We start from the raw sequence: 18,139 nt of genomic DNA on the forward strand, positions 1-18,139 counted from the left end.
AAACACTCTGATTGAAGCGTTTTTTTTTAATTAAATTATCTAAATAATGCTCAGAATTTTGATACTTCAAATTGAATTTTTTAAAGTTTTTAAAGTTAATCCTTAATTAGCAAATTTGCTTTGCAAATAATAAATCATTTTGAATGTAATGAAAATAATTCAAGAATTCTTCTTCAGTTCTATAGAGTCTTTCTGGATATTTTTTATTTATCGATGAAACACACGGTGAAGAATAAATTCTTTAAAAAAGATCATCCCAGCCTTTTTTCTATTTATAGATTCCCCATATCTGATGCAACGTTTCCATAATAAATTCCCGCATTTGACTAACGAGAGAATGGGAGTGCCGATGAAATTCGCGAGCTTAATTTATTGCTGACAAGAAGCTCTTAGGCTCTACTTTATGTCTTGTTTTTTTCCGAAAGCAGGAAAATAAATTTTGTAGAAAATCAAGAAAAAAGAAAAAATTTTACAAGCGAAGAAGATGCAATTTTTTTTTAACTCCCACGCCTTGTGTTGACCCGCGGCCTTCCGTTATACAAGTCTACGATTTTTTTTTGCCCGAAGGCTGCACAAAACCGAAAGTTGCTAATTGGAGATGCGGATCAAAATTTGCGTCTGCCCGCCAGCGCAGGCAATTAAATAGAAATGCGCCATTGTTGATATACAAAGGCTATGCAAAAATGAGCTTTCTTGCGCAACACGATTTTTTCTCCTCCGGTCCAATTTTGTGATGACCGGGAAAGGAATTCGCGCGCTTGCGAAACGGAAGCATTTTTTTTTGCTGCTAGACACAAAAACACACGCAATACTCCTTCTAGCAGACAAACAGCTCCCGGTTTTTTGCTGACCACAATCGAAATAATTATAGAGCCTAGCTATGATTTTTCAGAGAAAAACATTAACAAAAGCTGTTCCTGTTTAGGTGGAAACTCTTATTAATTAAGAGAAAAGTGAGAAAACAACAGCCAAATTTGATAAAATTTTCACCAAATTTCTATTTTTGCAACGAAATTGGATGCATGATCAGTTTTGTACTTTTGTTATTAATATTTTTTCACGAGTGCCGGGAATTTTATTAAAAATAAATACAGATATTAAAGCAAAGATTGAAAATTAAATAAGAATAATAAATTAAAATCACAAAACGTTTTATAACAATTACTTTGAAAAAAATAGTTTCATTCTTCATTTTTAAATTTAATTTATTTAATTTAATTCTGGCGGTTATTCTGTGTGTGTTGGATTGAAAAATTTCAATTTTCTGTTCTTGTACGTTTTAAATTTAGAACCTTTAATATTTATTTCTATTAATAAAAGTAAATTCAATCGACTTTAATAAAAAGATGATACCCAAAAATTGAGTGGACTATTTTATTCTAAAAAAAACTTCCCCTTTCCCAATTTAAATCGCAGAAAATTTACAAAATAATTTGCAGAGATCATAAAAATTATTATCAAAATTGAGGCGAAAAATTCTTCTAAATGAGTTTTTAGTGTATATTATTTAAAAGGAATATAAAATTTTGTAAAGGTTTTTCATTGCTGAATAATTAAGCCATTCAATAATGGATAAGATTGCGCAAAAGCCATAATTCATCTCAACGGCTCTCGTGTACTTTAATATCTGATCAATAATAACAATAAATCAACTCATGCAATGCTGACCGCCAATTAAAATCCTATCTTGAAAAGGTCACCAGACATTTCAATCCTAAAAAATTAAACTCTTTGAAGACAAAACAGAAATTGAATGAGGTAATTTTATCGAAAATAACGTCGGCAGTAATTTCTTGACCCATTTAACCGTCGAGCACAAATAAATATACAATCAGGATAGCTTAGATCGTGTCAAGGCGACGCAATGAATAAAATCCGCCCCTAAAGGATTCTCTGTTGAGAATTTTGCACGCGTGTAATTAAATCAAACCGACGGTTTTTGCAATAACTCTCGGTTTTTTTTGCGAGGCCAATTATCGGCGAGGATTCTCTGAAGAAATCTTTTTGCCCGCGGCTGATTTGCGTCAAATTTTAATTAGCATGCCAGATCATGATCGCTTTTGTGCAAACACCGCGCCAAAGGTTAATTAAAACCTTTCTGCCAATTATCCGAATAAAACACTGACCTTCCAAATGAAAAATACTTTAAGGTGGAATAAACAAGTAAATAACAAGTAAAATTATTGCTTTCCAATAGTTCTGATAATACGGAGAATTGCCAAATTAATTTCTGCCTAATAAATAAAATGTATTTGGCCACCAAACCTTCTCGGCTCATCTTCGTTTGGGAGAGAATTTCTTTCATGATTTATATGCATATTCGCATCACATTTAACCACGACTTGATAGTTTCCAGGCAAAATTCAGATTTATCACTGTTTTCTCGAGCAATGAATGAGACAGTTATTGCGAATAAATCAAGCAGGCCGTAATTGCAGAGAAAGAGAAAAAAAGGCAGTTTTCGCGCGAGCAATTACATAATGCGGCGTCATGCAGCGCACGCAAAATAGATTTCGAGCTATGAATTTCGCCAGACAGCGATATCGCCAAATCTAAAATGCAAAATAATTGACGTCGAGACAAAGTTTGCGGTGAACATTAAAACAGCTCAATATTGTTTTAATTATACTTCATTGTTGTAAATCTCATCTAATCACGTTACGTAAAAAAAAAATACAATTATATTTTTGTCTTTACAACTAAATATAAAAAATTTCACAAGGCCAAGTTAATTTCAAATTAAACAGTAGCTAGAATAAAAATAATTCTCCTGCAATAAAATAAATCAATAAAAGATAAAATAATAATATTTTGCAAAAAATATCTGAGATTTAAAAAAATTTATAATTATTGTAGAATTTACAATAAAATTAATTCACCTTTGAAAATAATAAGTAAAAAGGAAGGAATAAACTATATTGCTAAAAACTTGTTATAAAAATTAAATAAATTTTACCTTAATTCTAATTAATAATTTTGGAGATAAATTTTCAATGTAAAATAATTGAATTAAAAAAGAATTAGATACGCAAAATTAATTAATTTACTTGAATTTAAAATAAAATTTAATTACTTAAAATACAATAAAAAAATTTAAGTTTTGCAACTCACGTGAACGGGAGGCATCGCACACAAAGAAATGAAGATCGCGCGGACTTTTGGAGTCTGCGGATGCAGGAGGGCCTTTTATAGGCACGGGGATGCTCGTCGGCCTCCCTACCCAGAGAATAGTCGCGTCGCAAAAAGGGAAATTCAAACCGAGATCCTCCTCTTATTCTCTTCAAAACACAAAATCGGAGAGGAGGCCGAAAATTGTTGCTCTTTTTTTATATTTTATCGACACCTTGCGCGGAAAATCAACCGCGGCGCGCACGGTCAAGGCGATTTTAATTCTTTCCGCTGCGAAAAGACACGTTTTCTTTTACACGGTCCCTTTTTTGTGTGCGGCAAGAGTAATAGCGTTTTTATTACAAGTCAGGCAAGTGTCAGGAGATTTTATACATGCGATATTTTTTGATAAATTTAATTCTCATGGTTGCGCTTCAAAAACTTCCGCTTATTGAAAGAACATTGTACAAAATCCTGACCCGCAAAATTAATGTGGTTGGAAAGGAATGTAATAAAATATATTAATTTTTCAATTTGTTTATTCTCTGAAATTTTAAAAATATTTATAACTGAAATTTAAATTATTATGTGTTAGTTTTATTCTTCACAAATTACAATAATACTATTTCGATTCCAATTCAATCACCGAATACAGTTTTAAAATTGTCAAAATAATAATATAGTTTTCTTCCATAAAAATTTAAACTTTACAAAATTGTAAAGAATTCACCAGGGATCAACTGAATTGTGCGGATTAACAAATATAAAATTTAAAAATAAGAAACAGAAGGGTCAAAATATATAAAAACAAAAAATTATAATCAAATTTAAGTTCTATGTATCTTGAAAGTTCATTATCAGATTTGCATATTATTTTGTTTCTATCGTGCAATCGTGATATATCGATATATATAATTATATTTTTTTTCCCTTCCCTTACATTTTACAACCTTGATTGTTCAATTTTGTGAAGGAAATAACTATTAACCTACAAAATTATTAAGAAAATTGTAGCTACATCAAGTTTTATTAAAATTTTAGGTAAAATTTACACAAAAGCTACCAAAAATCTGATCGTATATATTTTGCAATAGAAGGAATAAAACTTTCCCGCTTGCATAAAAAGCGATTGTTTATATTCCGCGAAAATGTGGCGCGACGTATCAATTTGTTAATTCAGAGAGCAGTAAAGCAATTATATTTCGGGCGCTCTTTCCTGGTGTCGAGCGCCGGGCAAAAAATCTGGATCGATCGAAAAACGAGGGAGACGAGAGAGCGGCTGCCAAATTGAAAGCTGCTGTGCCGCCGCACACCGGACACTAAATTATTCGGAGTGCCGGAATAGGGCCGAAAAGAACAAGGCCGAAAACGGCTGAGCGGAACAAGGCCGAAAAGGAATAGGGCCGAAAAGGAACAAGGCCGAAATACCGGTGCAAACAAAATAGGAAGAACCGGTTTCTTTAGGGAAGCATCTATTACCGTGCTATATATGTCAACCCGTCATCCCTACAAGAAACGGGACGTTTCAGAAAACATCAGGATCAAGACACACAATTTTCTTTATCATCGTTGTATTTATAAGTCAAACTGTGAGATAATCTCAAATAATTCACCCAATTAATTAAACTGAATATTTGAAATTTTACATTGTTTCATATGGGAATTTTTCGAAATAATTTTTTTCTCAAAATTGGCCAGACCAAACTTGATTAAAAATTCACCAAACCACGTTCATATGATTCCAATTATGATGGAAATTTTGAATCAATATGTCAAAAGACATCAAAAATTTATAGAGCATGAATGGAAACATTTAAGTCAAAAAGAAGAAAAAAACGACACATAACAAGTAATATAAGTTTTCTGGACAAATAATTTCTTAAATGTTCGTGGTTTCAGAGTTCCGATGCAATATGGTATTTTTATGCAGTCCAAGAGATCAATTTATCTTGTGATGTGTTTCCCCCATATTTCTGTGATTTTCTGATATGTGTCTCGCCTAAAATGAAGAATATTTTGCTGAGATCTTCTACAAAAAATTTTAAATTTTCGTCAATTTTCCAATGCGAAACGGCCGCATGATGGATTTCAGTATCGGCGCGCAAAGGATCTTCAGTTTAAATGTTTGCTGAGCTGAACGCGCTCACGATTATCGGTTATTTTTCAGCTTTCGGCCTTGTTCCTTTTCGGCCCTATTCCTTTTCGGCCTTGTTCCGCTCAGCCGTTTTCGGCCTTGTTCTTTTCGGCCCTATTGCGGGACTCCAATTATTCTGACAAGGGGTGCTTCGAAGTTCGGCAGAGATGACGAGCCAGACAGGTATGAGGACAAAATTAATTCGAAAATTAATGCTCTCGGCTTGAGTCGCGGGTCGTGTGGGAAAAAAATACGATTTCTCGCATCTTTGGCCCGCGGGCCAAATTTTTTTTTATTGGCGCGGCTAATTTGCGTGCCTCAAAAGTTGCATCACAACGAAAACAATTCATCCCCAATTGATTTGATTTGTTAGTTTTTAATAAAAATAATTTTCGACTTGGGTTGTTTGCTTAGGTTTTGCGCTTATGGCAGTTGTTAGGGTTGAAGAGCCGGCCAGGGATGCTGGGGAACACGCCCCTATATCTCTTTATTGATCCCGCGCTCGCTGACGCCAGAGAAATGTTTGTGTTAATTTATCACCTGTTGCGTTGCGGCCGATTGTTCAGACATGGTTTAAAACATTCCATTTATAGTTATAAGATATGTAAAAAATTATGAAATATCACAATATGTTTAATTTTAAAACACTAGCTGTCTTTTAATTGTTCTCCTAAAGAAATTTAACGTGAATTTAGAAACTGAGCGAGAAGAACGAATTAAACAGCTCCAAAAAATTAATTTTTCTATTTAAAACTTAAAAATCAAGACGGCAGCACACTTAACATGACTATTGAATCATGAATCTGCTTTTTGAAAGCTCGTCAGCTGAGCCTTTCAGTGAGTTGCCGTTTGTCTTGGTTTTTAAGTGTCTGAACTGGGAAAATGATTTTTTTTAAACTGGAATCCTTATCTATCTAAAAATTAAGATTTCTAATTAAAAGATAATATTCTGACATTTTAATTCAGTTTCCAAAAAACACGTTAAATTTCTTTATGAAAATGAAAATGGAAAGTGGAATATACTTAACTACGCAAAGACACGACTCAAGCATACGCAAGAAATCACAAAAAATCAATTAATAGTATACTTAATTAATTTTTAAGATAATAATAAATGAATGAATATTATATTATTAAAACTAATATAATATGTTAATTTAATTTGCAAGCCGCAATAATTGTTTTCATGTCAATTCAACCCATATTTAAATGGACTGCTGTATCTGCTTCACATAACCACGTTTATAGTACCTTTTTTATGAGGTAAAAAAATTTTAAATAGATAAAATTATAATTATGTTATGTTTATTTATTTTTAATTTGATCTGACAATGAGTGTCACTGAACTTTGTGATTTACAAAACTATTTTCACTTTAATAAGATTGATTAAAACAACCTCACACAAAATAATGAATTTTTTTCGTATCATTACAAATAAAACAAGCGCCTTTTAAGATGTGCTTATGCAACCTGCAAAACAAAATCTGCGCATTCACGATCGGACCCAATATTTTGGATTTTTTTTTTTTAATGTGGGAAATTATGAATGGTGCATGTGCAGCTGGCCTTAAATAATTGCAATGAATTCCACTTTCAAACAAAATTTTAATATTTATGGTGATTTTGAATTTAAAATTTAATTTCAATCGCAAGTACCCCTCGATCCCCCCCCCCCTCTACGCACCCCCTTCTCTCCAAATCAGCAGCAGCTGTGTTTTGTTTTTTGCGGCAATCAACAATCAACAATTTATTCATGAAAATGGAAATAATGAGCAAAAGAGGATGCCGTTTGTCGTTTTCTGCGTCCAACTCTGACGACGGACCCTTCTTTGAGAGACTGAGAATTCGCAACGTTCGTGTGCTGATCATTCGTGTCTGCAAAAATCCCTGAGAGAGGAACAAACACCGCGGTTGTCGTTTCTGCTCTGCTTCAAGTGTGTTTGTTTGTAAGTAAAAAATTCAGAAAAATTCTTTTGCTTAAAATTTTCCTATTACATTTTAGATCACGTCTTTTGTTTCTGCATAATCAGAGAGAAATCTCATCAATTATTTTGAAACATATGAAAAGAAAAATGATTTCTATTTGTTTATAAATGGTACATACAAAAATGTATGAAATTCCTATAATTTTGCTTAGATTTAAAATATAAAAGAGTGGCTTCATTTTCAAATGTTTAGTGAAATTCAGTCCTTAATCCTTCTTAATTTCCTCCGATTTCAGAGAGCAGAGTTGATTTTACAGAACATGGACATGGGCATTTTCTCGTCTTCCACTTTGCCGGAGTCAAATGAAGCTGATTCTGCGGCCATTGAAGAAAAACCGGACAACGGCCAAAAAAGTTTGTTCGACAAGTATTTCAAAGCCATCTTGTCTGACACGTCTGAAAAGTCATCATCGAAAGGAAAAAGTAGACCCAGGTGAATAAAAAACTAATTTTTTTGCCAATCAAGTTATAGGAATAAATCTGCAATATTTATTTTTGTATTCAAATTTGCAGAAAAGGAAGATGAAAAGTATCTCATTCATCTGTCCGATTTTCCATGGGATAAGGATGACCCTTGTCGCGCCGAAGCTGCCAAAGATCTTGCCAAGACTGATCAGTCCGGCCGTCATCGGTCTTACTTCCTTCGGAAGATTTTCGTCATCGACGAACTGCACAAGCCTCTGTGCTCATCCCTGGCACTGGCGACCCCTGAACTGCTGGAGAGACAATTCTACGACTTCAGCCTCTGGTTTTCCGCAGAGGCCAAGAAGGAAGAGGAAGATCGGCTGTTCGACCTCACCATGGCAACCCGCCTGGTTTTCCTAATGGTAAACGCGGGAATTTCCTTTTGGCGTGTGCTGGACGAGGCTGTCCAGAAAAGAGACAAATCCTTGTTGGCTGACTGCGCTTCTTTCGTCACCAACTACTCGATCGAAGAGGTTGCTGCTCACAGGACGAAGAACCCTCCGAAGGAAGGACGCAAACCGGACGAATTTCTGCTCAACCCTGGAGTTCTGTGGCAGCTCCACTGCAACCCTGTCCTGCTCAACCAGTGGCTCTTTGCCCTCTTTGCCTTCCTCAACATCGAAAGAGGCTACACCTCCATTCTCAAGTACCTGCCCATTCCTGAGCAGGTGGAACCAGTTGTGCGAGACCTGCTTGTGTTCACCAGAGATGTGCACAAAAGGCTCAACTACGGGTTTGTGCTGCTCGGCCAACTAGTTAAAAGTCCAAAGCAGGACGAGGAAGTGACCAAACTGATCATGGAGGACGTGGTTGCCCCTTGCCTGGCCGCCCTCATGGTCATCTTGGACAAGAAGCACAACTTCCGGAGTCTCTGTGGTGATCTGCAAAGCGTTGTAGTTCACGTTGCTGCCGGAAATGAGGACAAATCACTCGGTAAAGGCGTCTTCATCGACCCCAGAAACTTCTCCCTGGACACTGAGGATGAAAACTTTGACATTGTGTACTCCCTTAAGTACTGGGTTGCCGAGGGAGCATCTAGGAATATCTTTGGTGACCTCAAGACCAAAATTGAGGATGTCAAGCTGAAGATAAACGAGAGCGAAAAATTCCCATCTGTGGAGGAAATGCCGACTGTCATCTCAAACTTGGACGAAGCTGCAACCAAATTCAACAAAATTTCTAAAAAGGTTGACCTGGACGATGACTACGTTGACGAATGGCAAACTGACATGGAAGTCAGTGACTACTACAATGCGTACGTGACTGCTTTAAATCATGAAACGGAGGTGATCAGCCTCTTGATGGATTTCACCGGTCTGGACGCCAGTTGTCTGCTGACTTTGTTGGTTGAGGAGCAACTGATCCTGCTGAATCGAGCCGGAGCGAGGAAATTGGTCATCGACAGTGATTTTGGTTGCTTAGAATCCCAAAATGAATGCACCCCTGAGAAAATGCAAGAGGCCATTTTGAGGATTAAAAGTGTGGAGGAAAACGCATTCCAGAAAGTGGCTGCCAAGTGTTTGAAAGAGTGGGATGGACAAAGCTTCATCCCCACTGGGTTTGTGCAGACGCTGGACCAGCAGACTCAATTGCAAAACCCAATTGAGGTAAAAAATCTAAACATTTTTTGTGAGACGATAATAACAATTAATTTCCCCTTATTTTTTACCAGGAGAAAGTATTTCAACTGGCAAAGCAAATGGTCTGCTTGAAGCCGAGGTACCCGGACTGGGCCTTTGTCTATTTTATTTCATCCTGCCACCACTTGTGACCTGCTTCCGTGACGAATCCTCTAAACTGTCCGGGTTCTTCCTGGAGGAGCTTTTTTCTCTCTTCGCCAAAGATCTCGATGTTTGGAGGTCTGCACCAGAAATTTATAGCGCCAACAGACACTTGTGCGAGGACCATTTGAGCTCCGTCCGTGACCTGAAGAATATTTTGCTTATGCAAATTTGTGATGTCTTGGCCAGGAAGTTTGGAAACAACATTTGCGCTCCCATCTTTAAATTGGGCACAGACCTGATGGACCATAGCGCTCACAAAAACCCCACTCTGCACCAAACTTTGTCAGCCTGGAAAACTCGAGGAGCCACCTGGACAGACATGATGAATTTTGCGCTGACTGAGGCTGCCGCCAGATTTGCGCCAGAACCGCAGCTGCAGCTCAAGAGTCTTTTGCTGGCAATTTGCTCAATGGCCGAACTAGCAAGTGCGAAAGACGAGACAGAATCGGACAAGGAGCAGTTTCACCTGCGATCGCGCCTCTACCTGACCCTTGACCTGGCCTTTGCGGAGTTGATGGGAGAAAAGCAAATTGCTAGTAAGAAGAGCAAATTCGAAGCAACGGTTTGGCCAAGGCTCGGAGTCCTCATCCACCTTCTCTATGAAAGGTGCAAGATTGTGCAGGTGCCTGAGAACTTCACCCCACCCGTCTACTACCCTGAGGACTCGAAAGTCATCCTCATGCACTTTGCCCAGAAGGACCTGCCCAGGTTGAGGAATGCGGTCGTCGCCCTGTGTCTCGATTCCAAACGCCAGGACCGAACTTTGACCCCGATGCAGGTCATGAAGGATTCGAGTGATTCGAGCCCGTATTTGTTCCTGCCGTACCTGTCGAGGATCAAGAAGGGCAAGATCAGGAGCTGGGAGGAGGACCTGCTGCTGCCGGTCAAGCACTGTCGCTTCTGCGGAAAAGTTGATGACTCGAGTCTGGTCATGTGCAGCGCGTGCCAGGACGATGACGAGTACCCGGACGTGACCTGGTTCTGCGGAATCGAGTGCGAGACCAGCGCCATGGAAAAGACTCATCACGTTGAAGAGGGTACCATCATAATGTCCTAAAGAAAATGTCCTAATTTGAGGTTAAAGACAATGTCCTAACAGAGAATGTCCTAAAGAAAATATCCTAAAGATAATGTCCTAAAAGCTATGGTCGCACATTGTCCTAAAAATTTTGTCCTAATTGAATTTCAAGAAAATGTCCTAAATTTCGGAAAAGTGGTTGATTTATTATAAAAAATTTAGTTTTTTCAACAGGGACTAACAAGAACTTCATTCCTTATCAAATGAATTCATTTAAGCAGAAAGAATGATGCTAATTGTCGAGCTTCTCTGTCACATTTCTTACGATATAGATGATCAAATAATTCAAAATATGAAAGTTTGAAACAATCATATATTATTTTCCACAAATACAAATTATTGTTAATAATAATATTATTACTACAACGTATATTGAAAAAAAATTTAACGAATATTTTCAATTAAAAATTTTCATATTTTTTGTCTTGAAAAAATTGAATGATACTTTTAAGTAAACTTTTTAGTAGGAAACAAAAATACAATTGCCTGAGGATTTTTACGAAATTCTTTGAAACTATTGTCTAGAAGAAAGATATTTCTCAAATACCCGTAGAAAAAGAGAAAAAATATTTAAAAAAAATATATATTAGAGTCATTGCAAAAGCCTAAAATTACTAAAATTAGTTCAAAAGTCTAAATATGTTTATTTTCCAATAAAGACTCTAGTCGTATGAAGCGTCAAATATTTTGAATCAGGATAAATTTTGAAGCAAAATTACTTGAAAGGACGAAATTAAATTTTTTTTGCACATGACACATGACTTGTCATAATTTTCAGGCGTTAGGATATTTTCTGTTAGGACATTTTCTATTCTTAATTTTAGGGCATTTTCTTTAGGACGTTTTCTATAGGACATTATCTTTAGGATATTTTCCGTTAGGACATTTTCTGTTAGGACATTGTCTTTAGGACATTGTGAGGCACCCCGTTGAAGAACATGACACGCATTTGATTGACAAGATTAGCATTTAGTGATTGCGTAAATGAAAAATTTATTAATTCTTCAAAAATCTTTTGTGAAGCAACTTAATTAAGTTTAATTAATTAATTTATTCCATTTGGTCTGACTGGAAAAATAAACAGGTAATTTTTAATGGATTATTCTTTTTATTTTTTTTCTTTAGCAATGAGTGTTAAATATTATAGATTTTCTGAAAACCCCCTTTTATAAATCAATCTTTAAACCTTTTCAAAAATTTTAAATTATTTATTGCATCAAAAAAAAATTGTCTTAAGCAAAACAGTTCAATGAATTTGCAAGACTTAAAGCAAGTCATTGCCCTCCTAAAAAGTTTGTCTGCTTCAATATATTGCTTTTAATTTCAAGACTTATTTTTATCGCAAAATTGCTTTTGCTCATCAACATTAATGTACTCAAATCAACAACCCCTTCAGTGCCTTGCGACATTTCAAATAAACGGTAAAAATTGTCTCTCTCAACCGCCTTTAAAATGTGTTTCTCTCATCAGCTTAAAAGTCACCGCAGAAGAGTAAAGTGAAGTAAAAAAAGTAAAAATATGGCAATGATAAAAATAAATGATTTTTTTCTTCTTAACAATATGTTTTAAGTTACGATGGAACTTAAATTTTTCATTTATATAATATTCGTCTGGTTCTCTTTCACATAAATTGGAAAAAAAAGAAATTACTTATTAGCTGAAAACAGATATCTTTAGTTCAATTTTAATTATTTTTTTTTTTCAGAAAAATGTAATATTTGGCAATATTTGGTATTCTTGTTGATGAAGAATACAGCTATGGGGACAAACGCACGCTTAATATATATGTTGGTGATTAATTCATTATGTTAAAAAACTGTAAAGAGCCTACGCTGACCGGTCTGTTATCCACATCCGCCTTCAAACATATTTGCATGAAACCTAAAACGTCAAGATTTTATCGTTTTCATTCGCTATAAATCTAAATGTAAGAACCAGAAGAAAACTAATTTAAAAAAAAAAAACCGAAGAAGAATGTTTGTTTTTTAAAGAAAATTTGAATAAAAAGTACAAAAATATTATATAAGCTTGTTCCATGTATTAAAAAATTTAACACGATTGCTTAAATTCCCATGCAAAATTGTGTAACAAATCTTTATTTAATTAGCATTATGTAATGATGAACAAATGACAAAATGCATACAATCATAATGTACTGTAATATACCGAACCATATTTTTGCAATTTTATCTATAAGATATTAAAAAAATAAATATTTACATTTCTGAACAAAAAGAGATTATTTTTGCATTTAAATTAGCTGTTTTTAATATAAATTCCAAAATATTTGACAATAATTTATGCAGAACTATTGTATTTTTTATTAAAAAAAAATATTATTTTTTATCCGTGTATTAGGTGCCGCCGCGCGCGGTGCTTTTTCTTCTAATATTAAAAATCGCTGAGATTGCGATCGACGTCCACCAGGTGGCTGCACCGGCGGCCATATTTGTTTTGTCTTGCGAAAGGAAAGCGGCCCTTTGAGCCCTTCTTTGGCCGCTCTGCCCTCGTTTTCGGCCCACGAATTCGCCACGGTTCGAGTGGCCGTCGGCCTGTGTCCACGCACCGCGGCCTTCCGGGGCCCGCATGTCCACGAGAATCGATCCGGCGGCCGCGAACCGAGGTTCCTTTCTCGCCGACCGCGACTCGCGCACTGAACCGAATTAATCTCTTATCTTTCTGCGTTCGCAGGGCCAGGGGGGAACTCGAGTGCCGAGGCTTATCAGGAGCCGCCGCCGCAGCAACTCGGCCAGCAGTACTACAACCAGTACTACGACCACCACGGCCAAAATCAGCCACATCACGCCAGTAATTTTACTCATTTCTTGCGTAACAAAATCTTAAAAAAAAAATATCGATCGTCGGAATTTTATCCGAATTTGATTGATTAAAAAGTTCGGTTGTGCAATTTATTTATCAGAGAACTATTTGATGTTTTAAATTTTAAATGATAACCTTGGTAATTTTGCGGATTTTTTTTCAGATGGCTCGCCATATCAGAATTATGACCACCGGCAAATGAACTACAATAATTATCACCATCAGCAACAACAACAATATCAACACCAATGGTGTCCACCTCGTCCTTATTACAGCAGTACGGAGATGATCTTTTAATTATAATTATTCAATGATTAAATTTCAAATTTAATTTGAGAAATTTTGAGTTCATTTTTTTGGCAATTTGAACAATTAGTTGATTAAATCGAATTTGAATTCAGGTCAGGAGTATCCAGCACCTTTTCCGCAACACTCGCCACACCAGCAGCAACAGTTCTACCAGCAGCCCGAGCGGCCTCCGTGGCCGCCTGTTGAACGGCCACCGCAAGCTCCTCCTCTGGACAGTCTGCAGATGCTGGTGAAGGAGAACGGAGGTGTGAACGGCGACAAGCGGCCGCGGCCGTCCGACGAGGCGGCCGAGGGCGAAGGCCGCAAGAGGCGCCGCAAGTCGGACCGGCCGACCCGCATCAGCAATGGCAGCGCCCAGGCGGCCGAATCTTCGGCGGCCAGTGCGGCCCCCGAAGAGCTCAAACCGTGCGAAAGGGAGGAGGTCCCTGTCGAGGAAGAGGAGCCGCCGCCTCCGATAATAGTGGCCAACGGGGGTGGCGATGAGGCGGCCGAGGCCAGCGACCGCTCCACGCCCAGACTGGAAATCCGCACTGACGAGTCCAATGAAGCACCTCCTAGTCAGGGTTAGACAAAATCCATGTTAAAATATAATTTTGTCTAATTTTTTTTTTTAATTATTGTTTGGAAAAGTTTAAGTGAATTCATTATACAAACTTATTTTTCCTAAAAAAGTGTTAAATTGTTTAAAAAGAAATTAAAATAATTTTCAGAGAAAGGAAAAAAAGTATAAATTAAAAGCTCAAATAATTGATGGCTTAAAATAGTACATCAAATATCTGTAATGTATAAAAATTTACTTAAAATATCTGACAAACAATATTCTTAAACTTAAGATTTTGATATTAAATTTTTTACATGACTTATTGACTTATAACCTCTTTTCAAACATTTGAGTTTGGGACAAATGCAGACTTAAATTGTAAGAGACAAAGTTCCGATTTGATACTTAAAGATTTCAAATATCCTTAAAAATTGCATTTTAATTGCTGTTTACTTTCATTATTCTTTTTTAAATTCATTCATTCTTCTTCTTATTTTGAATAGATCAAATTTTGAATTAAAAATAATGTTTCAGGAGAACCCAGTGAATCTCAGCAAACGCCTACAAAACCAGCAGAAGAGTCTCCACATGATAAAAGCGAAGCAGCCTCCACAGAAGCCACTCCGGCTCAGTCCCCTAAAAAGAAAGGCCGGCCCAAAGGCTCGAAGAACAAGAACCCTAGTGTCAGGCGCAAAGTCAAACAACCCGAGATGGTCCTGGAGGATGATGACGACGAAAAGAAAAAGAAGAAGAAAAAGTCGGGCAAGAAGAAAAAAATTGTGGCGACGGCAGCTGTGAAGACGACGGTCGAACCTGTTGAGGAAAAGGAGAAGCAACTTATTAAGGGCCCTGTGATCAGGATCTCGGGCAACAGGGAAACTGTGGTCAACTCAGGCAAGTCCGAGGAGGAGTTGGGCAAGAAGCCTCGATCCTGCATCAACGACGCCGAACTCAGGACCAAGGCTAGTATAAATTTCTGGTTATGTATTTTTAACAATTTTAACGAGCTAATCAATAAAAACTAAATAAGAAGTTATTTAATACTTCCTACTCAGAAAAATTTTGATCCGTTGCAGAGCATTTATATAATTTAAGTAAATTTATAAGTAAAAAAAGTTTCTTAAATACATATTTTTAACTGATTGGATTGAAATTATTTCAAAATAATAAAAAATAATAATTATTTAATTAGGTTGCTGGAATGGGATTCACCTCAGCAATGGCTCAACACTACGACGCTTTTACTCTCGACGAAACCTGGATCTGCGCTTTTTGCAAACAAGGCTCGCATCAGAACGCACTGGGCGACCTCTTCGGGCCCTATTTTGTCCAAACGGCCAAGAAGAAGAAAAAGTTTGAGGTGTGGGTGCACGAATCGTGTTGCGTCTGGGCCCCGGGCGTTGGTCTCGTCGGACAAAGACTCGTTGGTCTGCAAGAGGCGATTTTCTCATCGGCAGACAAGGTAGCTTAAAAAAATTTAATCCGAAATAAAAAATTGATTTTTATTTGTTGGAAGGAATGTGAGGTGTGCAAGAAGAAAGGTGCGATGATAGGGTGCGTAAAAAGGGGGTGTGAGAGGAAGATCCACTACCCCTGCAGTGATGACTGGCACTTGGACAGTGAGAATTTCATTTCGTGTTGTCCTGACCACGAGGTAATTTTTTGAATCACAAATTTTAAATAACTTTCCATTTTAAAGATAGTTTAAATGAATTTTAAAAACAGTATTAATTTGCAATAATTTATTTGTGGAATGTAAACGATTCCTTGAGTATCATCAACATCAGAACAATATTCTCAAAAAAACTGGAATGAACGAAACAATTTTGATTGCAGAGGATTCGGCGCGACCCGGAACTATTGAGGCAGAAGTGACGTCACAGGTTTCTGATGACGGCCATCGTGAACTGTTTGGTGGTGGCCTGGCCGCCGAGGTCTTTGGTGCGCACCTTGCCCGCCTTGAGGACCATTTCGACCGCATTCCTCACCAAGTCCCCATAATACTGCAGATTGACGTGCGAAAGCAAATTGGCCGACGCCAGCAGCATGGCTGTCGGGTTGGCCACGTTTTTGCCCACGGCCTCTCCGTATGTGTGTCGCGCCCCCTGCCGACAAAAAAATTACAAACATTGAAGTGGCAAAAAAAAGGGAGGAGTTTCTCACAGGTTCGAAGAGGACGCATTTTGAGCTGAAACTGGCCCCGGCCACAAGTCCGGCGCCTCCGACCAATCCCGCAGCCAAGTTGGTGATGATGTTGCCGTACAAATTAGGCATGACGCAAACGTCAAATTGGCGCGGGTTCGACACAAACTGCATCGTGCAGTTGTCCACAATCATCGACTCGAATTGGATCTTCGGATAGAGCTCGGCGATCTGCAACCAAAAGAAGAAAAAAGAACAGTTCATGATTTTTGTTTAAATTCTGTGAGTGGCAGTCGGCATTTATATATAATCACAGACTTGATTAAATCGACTTGTGTTTCTTTCTCAAATAATTATGTATTTTGATTGAATTTCGGCAAACCTCAGCGCAGCTGCGGAGGAAGAGGCCGTCGCCCAGTTTCATGATGTTGGCTTTATGCACGGCGGTCACTTTCTTTCTGTTGTGCTTCGTGGCGTAGTCGAACGCGAATTTGGCAATTCGTTGGCTGTTTTTGCGCGTCACAACCTTCAGACACTCTACAACTCCCTAAAAATTAATTAAGATTTATGAGAAAAAAAATGTTAGATCATAATTTAAATTTTGATGATTTTTTTATTGAATCATGATGATGATTTCTGATTTGGTTTAATTTTAATTGGGCCAATTTTGAGAAGGAAAATCAAGTTTTCCAAATGAATTTTATTTTTTCTTTAAAACCTAATTGAAAATTAAATTTCCTCTCTGCATGATGTATGGTAAAATTATCATATAAAATAATCAGCCCTTTTTTTACTGAGGCCTCAATGCTGATATTTTGAAATATTTTTCAAACCTTGACGGTTTGGTGCTCAAGGGCCGAATACTCTCCCTCAGTCTGCTCTCTGATGACCACCGTGTCCACATTCTGGTGTCTGCTGCTCCCAGGCAGAGACTTGACGTGCACCACGTGGGCGTACAGGTCGAGTTTCTTCCTGAGTTTCATGTTCAGGGTCTGCAGTTCGCCGGTGCGGCTGTAGTCGGGGGTCGTCAGAATCCCCTTGAGCGCGATTCCATTCTTGGCAATCGAGGCGGCGACGTCGTCCAAGGGCGCCGACAACTCAGGGTGCACCTCGCTCAGGAAGTACCTTTCAAAGTCTATGGGCACACCAGCCGCCTGAGACAATTTTGATTAGCATTCGAAATACAAAAATTAAAATACCTTGAAGACTTCAATGACCGAATCGATCAGTTCGGGACCAACACCGTCGCCTGGAATTAACGTGCAGCTCGTTCGTCCTTTGGGTTTCGAAACTGGAGCTTGCTGTTGGGGAATCGTTGAAAATTAAACTTATATAATTCGGGGACTAAAACGTACAATGAACTGGCAAACCGGAGCTGCAGTATGGACGGAGGAGGATTTGACCTGGAAAGCGCCTGCCTGGAATTTAAGAGTAAATTCAACATATTTGGAAACTTTTTGAATTAAAATTCACCAGTTGGCTGAAGAGACGGACTTTTCTCGCGGCCAGAGAGGCCATGGTGCGGCCGACGTATTGGATTAAAATGTGGGTCGGTGAGTGCAGTCTTAATGAAATTAGCTAAAGCAAAAAACAAGGCGCACGTGGTGCCAGCTGAGAGCGTCAGCCGACCGAACTGTCATGTACAAAAAGAGGAAAGATATTCGATGGAAACCCCCACCATTGCTTTTATTTTATGCTTGCGAGGAAAACGTTCAAAAACAAGCAAAACTTGCGCAACCCTTTCTCGCTTATCTCATTTTTAACGTCACTCT

The 18,139-nt window shown here is 37.7% G+C and overlaps 4 protein-coding genes across 8 annotated transcripts in view; 2 read left to right on the forward strand and 2 right to left on the reverse strand.

Moving 5' to 3' along the window:
• The window catches only part of LOC132197489 (protein lethal(3)malignant blood neoplasm 1), a 43,240-nt gene that overhangs the window by 3,618 nt on the left and 21,483 nt on the right, over nt 1-18,139 (reverse strand). The window contains exon 1 of one of the 2 annotated variants that reach the window (XM_059620811.1): nt 3,112-3,687. The exons of the other annotated variant lie outside the window; for it this stretch is intronic. Coding sequence (XP_059476794.1) covers nt 3,112-3,126 — 15 coding nt within the window. The 5' untranslated portion in view covers nt 3,127-3,687. Of the gene's footprint in view, nt 1-3,111; nt 3,688-18,139 lie in introns of those variants that run through there. 2 annotated transcript variants of the gene reach the window in all.
• On the forward strand, nt 6,954-9,617 carry LOC132197484 (uncharacterized). 3 transcript variants are annotated; one of them, XM_059620805.1, is made up of 4 exons: nt 6,954-7,189; nt 7,465-7,661; nt 7,742-9,300; nt 9,366-9,617. In XM_059620805.1, exons 2-4 carry the CDS (start codon nt 7,532-7,534, stop codon nt 9,462-9,464), a joined length of 1,788 nt encoding a protein of 595 aa, XP_059476788.1. In that variant the 5' UTR covers nt 6,954-7,189; nt 7,465-7,531; the 3' UTR covers nt 9,465-9,617. The 3 variants fall into 3 exon arrangements, with proteins under 3 accessions (XP_059476788.1, XP_059476786.1, XP_059476787.1); XM_059620803.1 differs by having other exon boundaries at nt 7,742-9,617; XM_059620804.1 differs by lacking the exon at nt 6,954-7,189 and having other exon boundaries at nt 7,287-7,661; nt 7,742-9,617.
• LOC132197486 (uncharacterized protein CG5098) lies at nt 12,978-16,737 on the forward strand. The gene is made up of 8 exons (XM_059620807.1): nt 12,978-13,178; nt 13,247-13,363; nt 13,539-13,652; nt 13,777-14,247; nt 14,760-15,187; nt 15,418-15,687; nt 15,742-15,879; nt 16,062-16,737. The coding sequence occupies exons 1-8, from the start codon at nt 13,142-13,144 to the stop codon at nt 16,098-16,100; spliced, it is 1,614 nt and encodes a 537-aa protein (XP_059476790.1). The 5' UTR covers nt 12,978-13,141; the 3' UTR covers nt 16,101-16,737.
• On the reverse strand, nt 15,953-18,005 carry LOC132197490 (isocitrate dehydrogenase [NAD] subunit beta, mitochondrial-like). Of its 2 annotated transcripts, XM_059620813.1 has the most exons (7): nt 17,841-17,999; nt 17,723-17,785; nt 17,567-17,668; nt 17,201-17,521; nt 16,750-16,914; nt 16,389-16,598; nt 15,953-16,330 (listed from the first exon to the last, which is right to left on the reverse strand). In XM_059620813.1, the coding sequence occupies exons 1-7, from the start codon at nt 17,883-17,885 to the stop codon at nt 16,103-16,105; spliced, it is 1,134 nt and encodes a 377-aa protein (XP_059476796.1). In that variant the 5' UTR covers nt 17,886-17,999; the 3' UTR covers nt 15,953-16,102. The 2 variants fall into 2 exon arrangements, with proteins under 2 accessions (XP_059476796.1, XP_059476795.1); XM_059620812.1 differs by having other exon boundaries at nt 15,953-16,598; nt 17,841-18,005.

This window comes from Neocloeon triangulifer, unplaced genomic scaffold, assembly GCF_031216515.1.
Source record: "Neocloeon triangulifer isolate White Clay Creek 2 clone unplaced genomic scaffold, ASM3121651v1 ptg000012l, whole genome shotgun sequence".
NCBI classification, from domain to species: domain Eukaryota; kingdom Metazoa; phylum Arthropoda; class Insecta; order Ephemeroptera; family Baetidae; genus Neocloeon; species Neocloeon triangulifer.

What these genes read in the sequence shown, in the direction of transcription:
- LOC132197484 (XM_059620803.1), top strand. Translation starts at nt 7,532, where the DNA reads ATGAAGCTGATTCTGCGGCCATTGAAGAAAAACCGGACAACGGCCAAA. An exon ending in AAAGGAAAAAGTAGACCCAG is followed by an intron (nt 7,662 to 7,741) that starts GTGAATAAAAAA and finishes TCAAATTTGCAG; the next exon opens with AAAAGGAAGATGAAAAGTAT.
- LOC132197490 (XM_059620812.1), bottom strand. Translation starts at nt 17,885, where the DNA reads ATGGCCTCTCTGGCCGCGAGAAAAGTCCGTCTCTTCAGCCAACTG. An exon ending in TCCGTCTCTTCAGCCAACTG is followed by an intron (nt 17,786 to 17,840) that starts GTGAATTTTAAT and finishes CTTAAATTCCAG; the next exon opens with GCAGGCGCTTTCCAGGTCAA. An exon ending in TCCTCCGCAGCTGCGCTGAG is followed by an intron (nt 16,599 to 16,749) that starts GTTTGCCGAAAT and finishes TTTTGGTTGCAG; the next exon opens with ATCGCCGAGCTCTATCCGAA.
- LOC132197486 (XM_059620807.1), top strand. Translation starts at nt 13,142, where the DNA reads ATGTCCACGAGAATCGATCCGGCGGCCGCGAACCGAG. An exon ending in ACCTCGTCCTTATTACAGCA is followed by an intron (nt 13,653 to 13,776) that starts GTACGGAGATGA and finishes ATTTGAATTCAG; the next exon opens with GTCAGGAGTATCCAGCACCT. An exon ending in CGTGTTGTCCTGACCACGAG is followed by an intron (nt 15,880 to 16,061) that starts GTAATTTTTTGA and finishes TTTTGATTGCAG; the next exon opens with AGGATTCGGCGCGACCCGGA.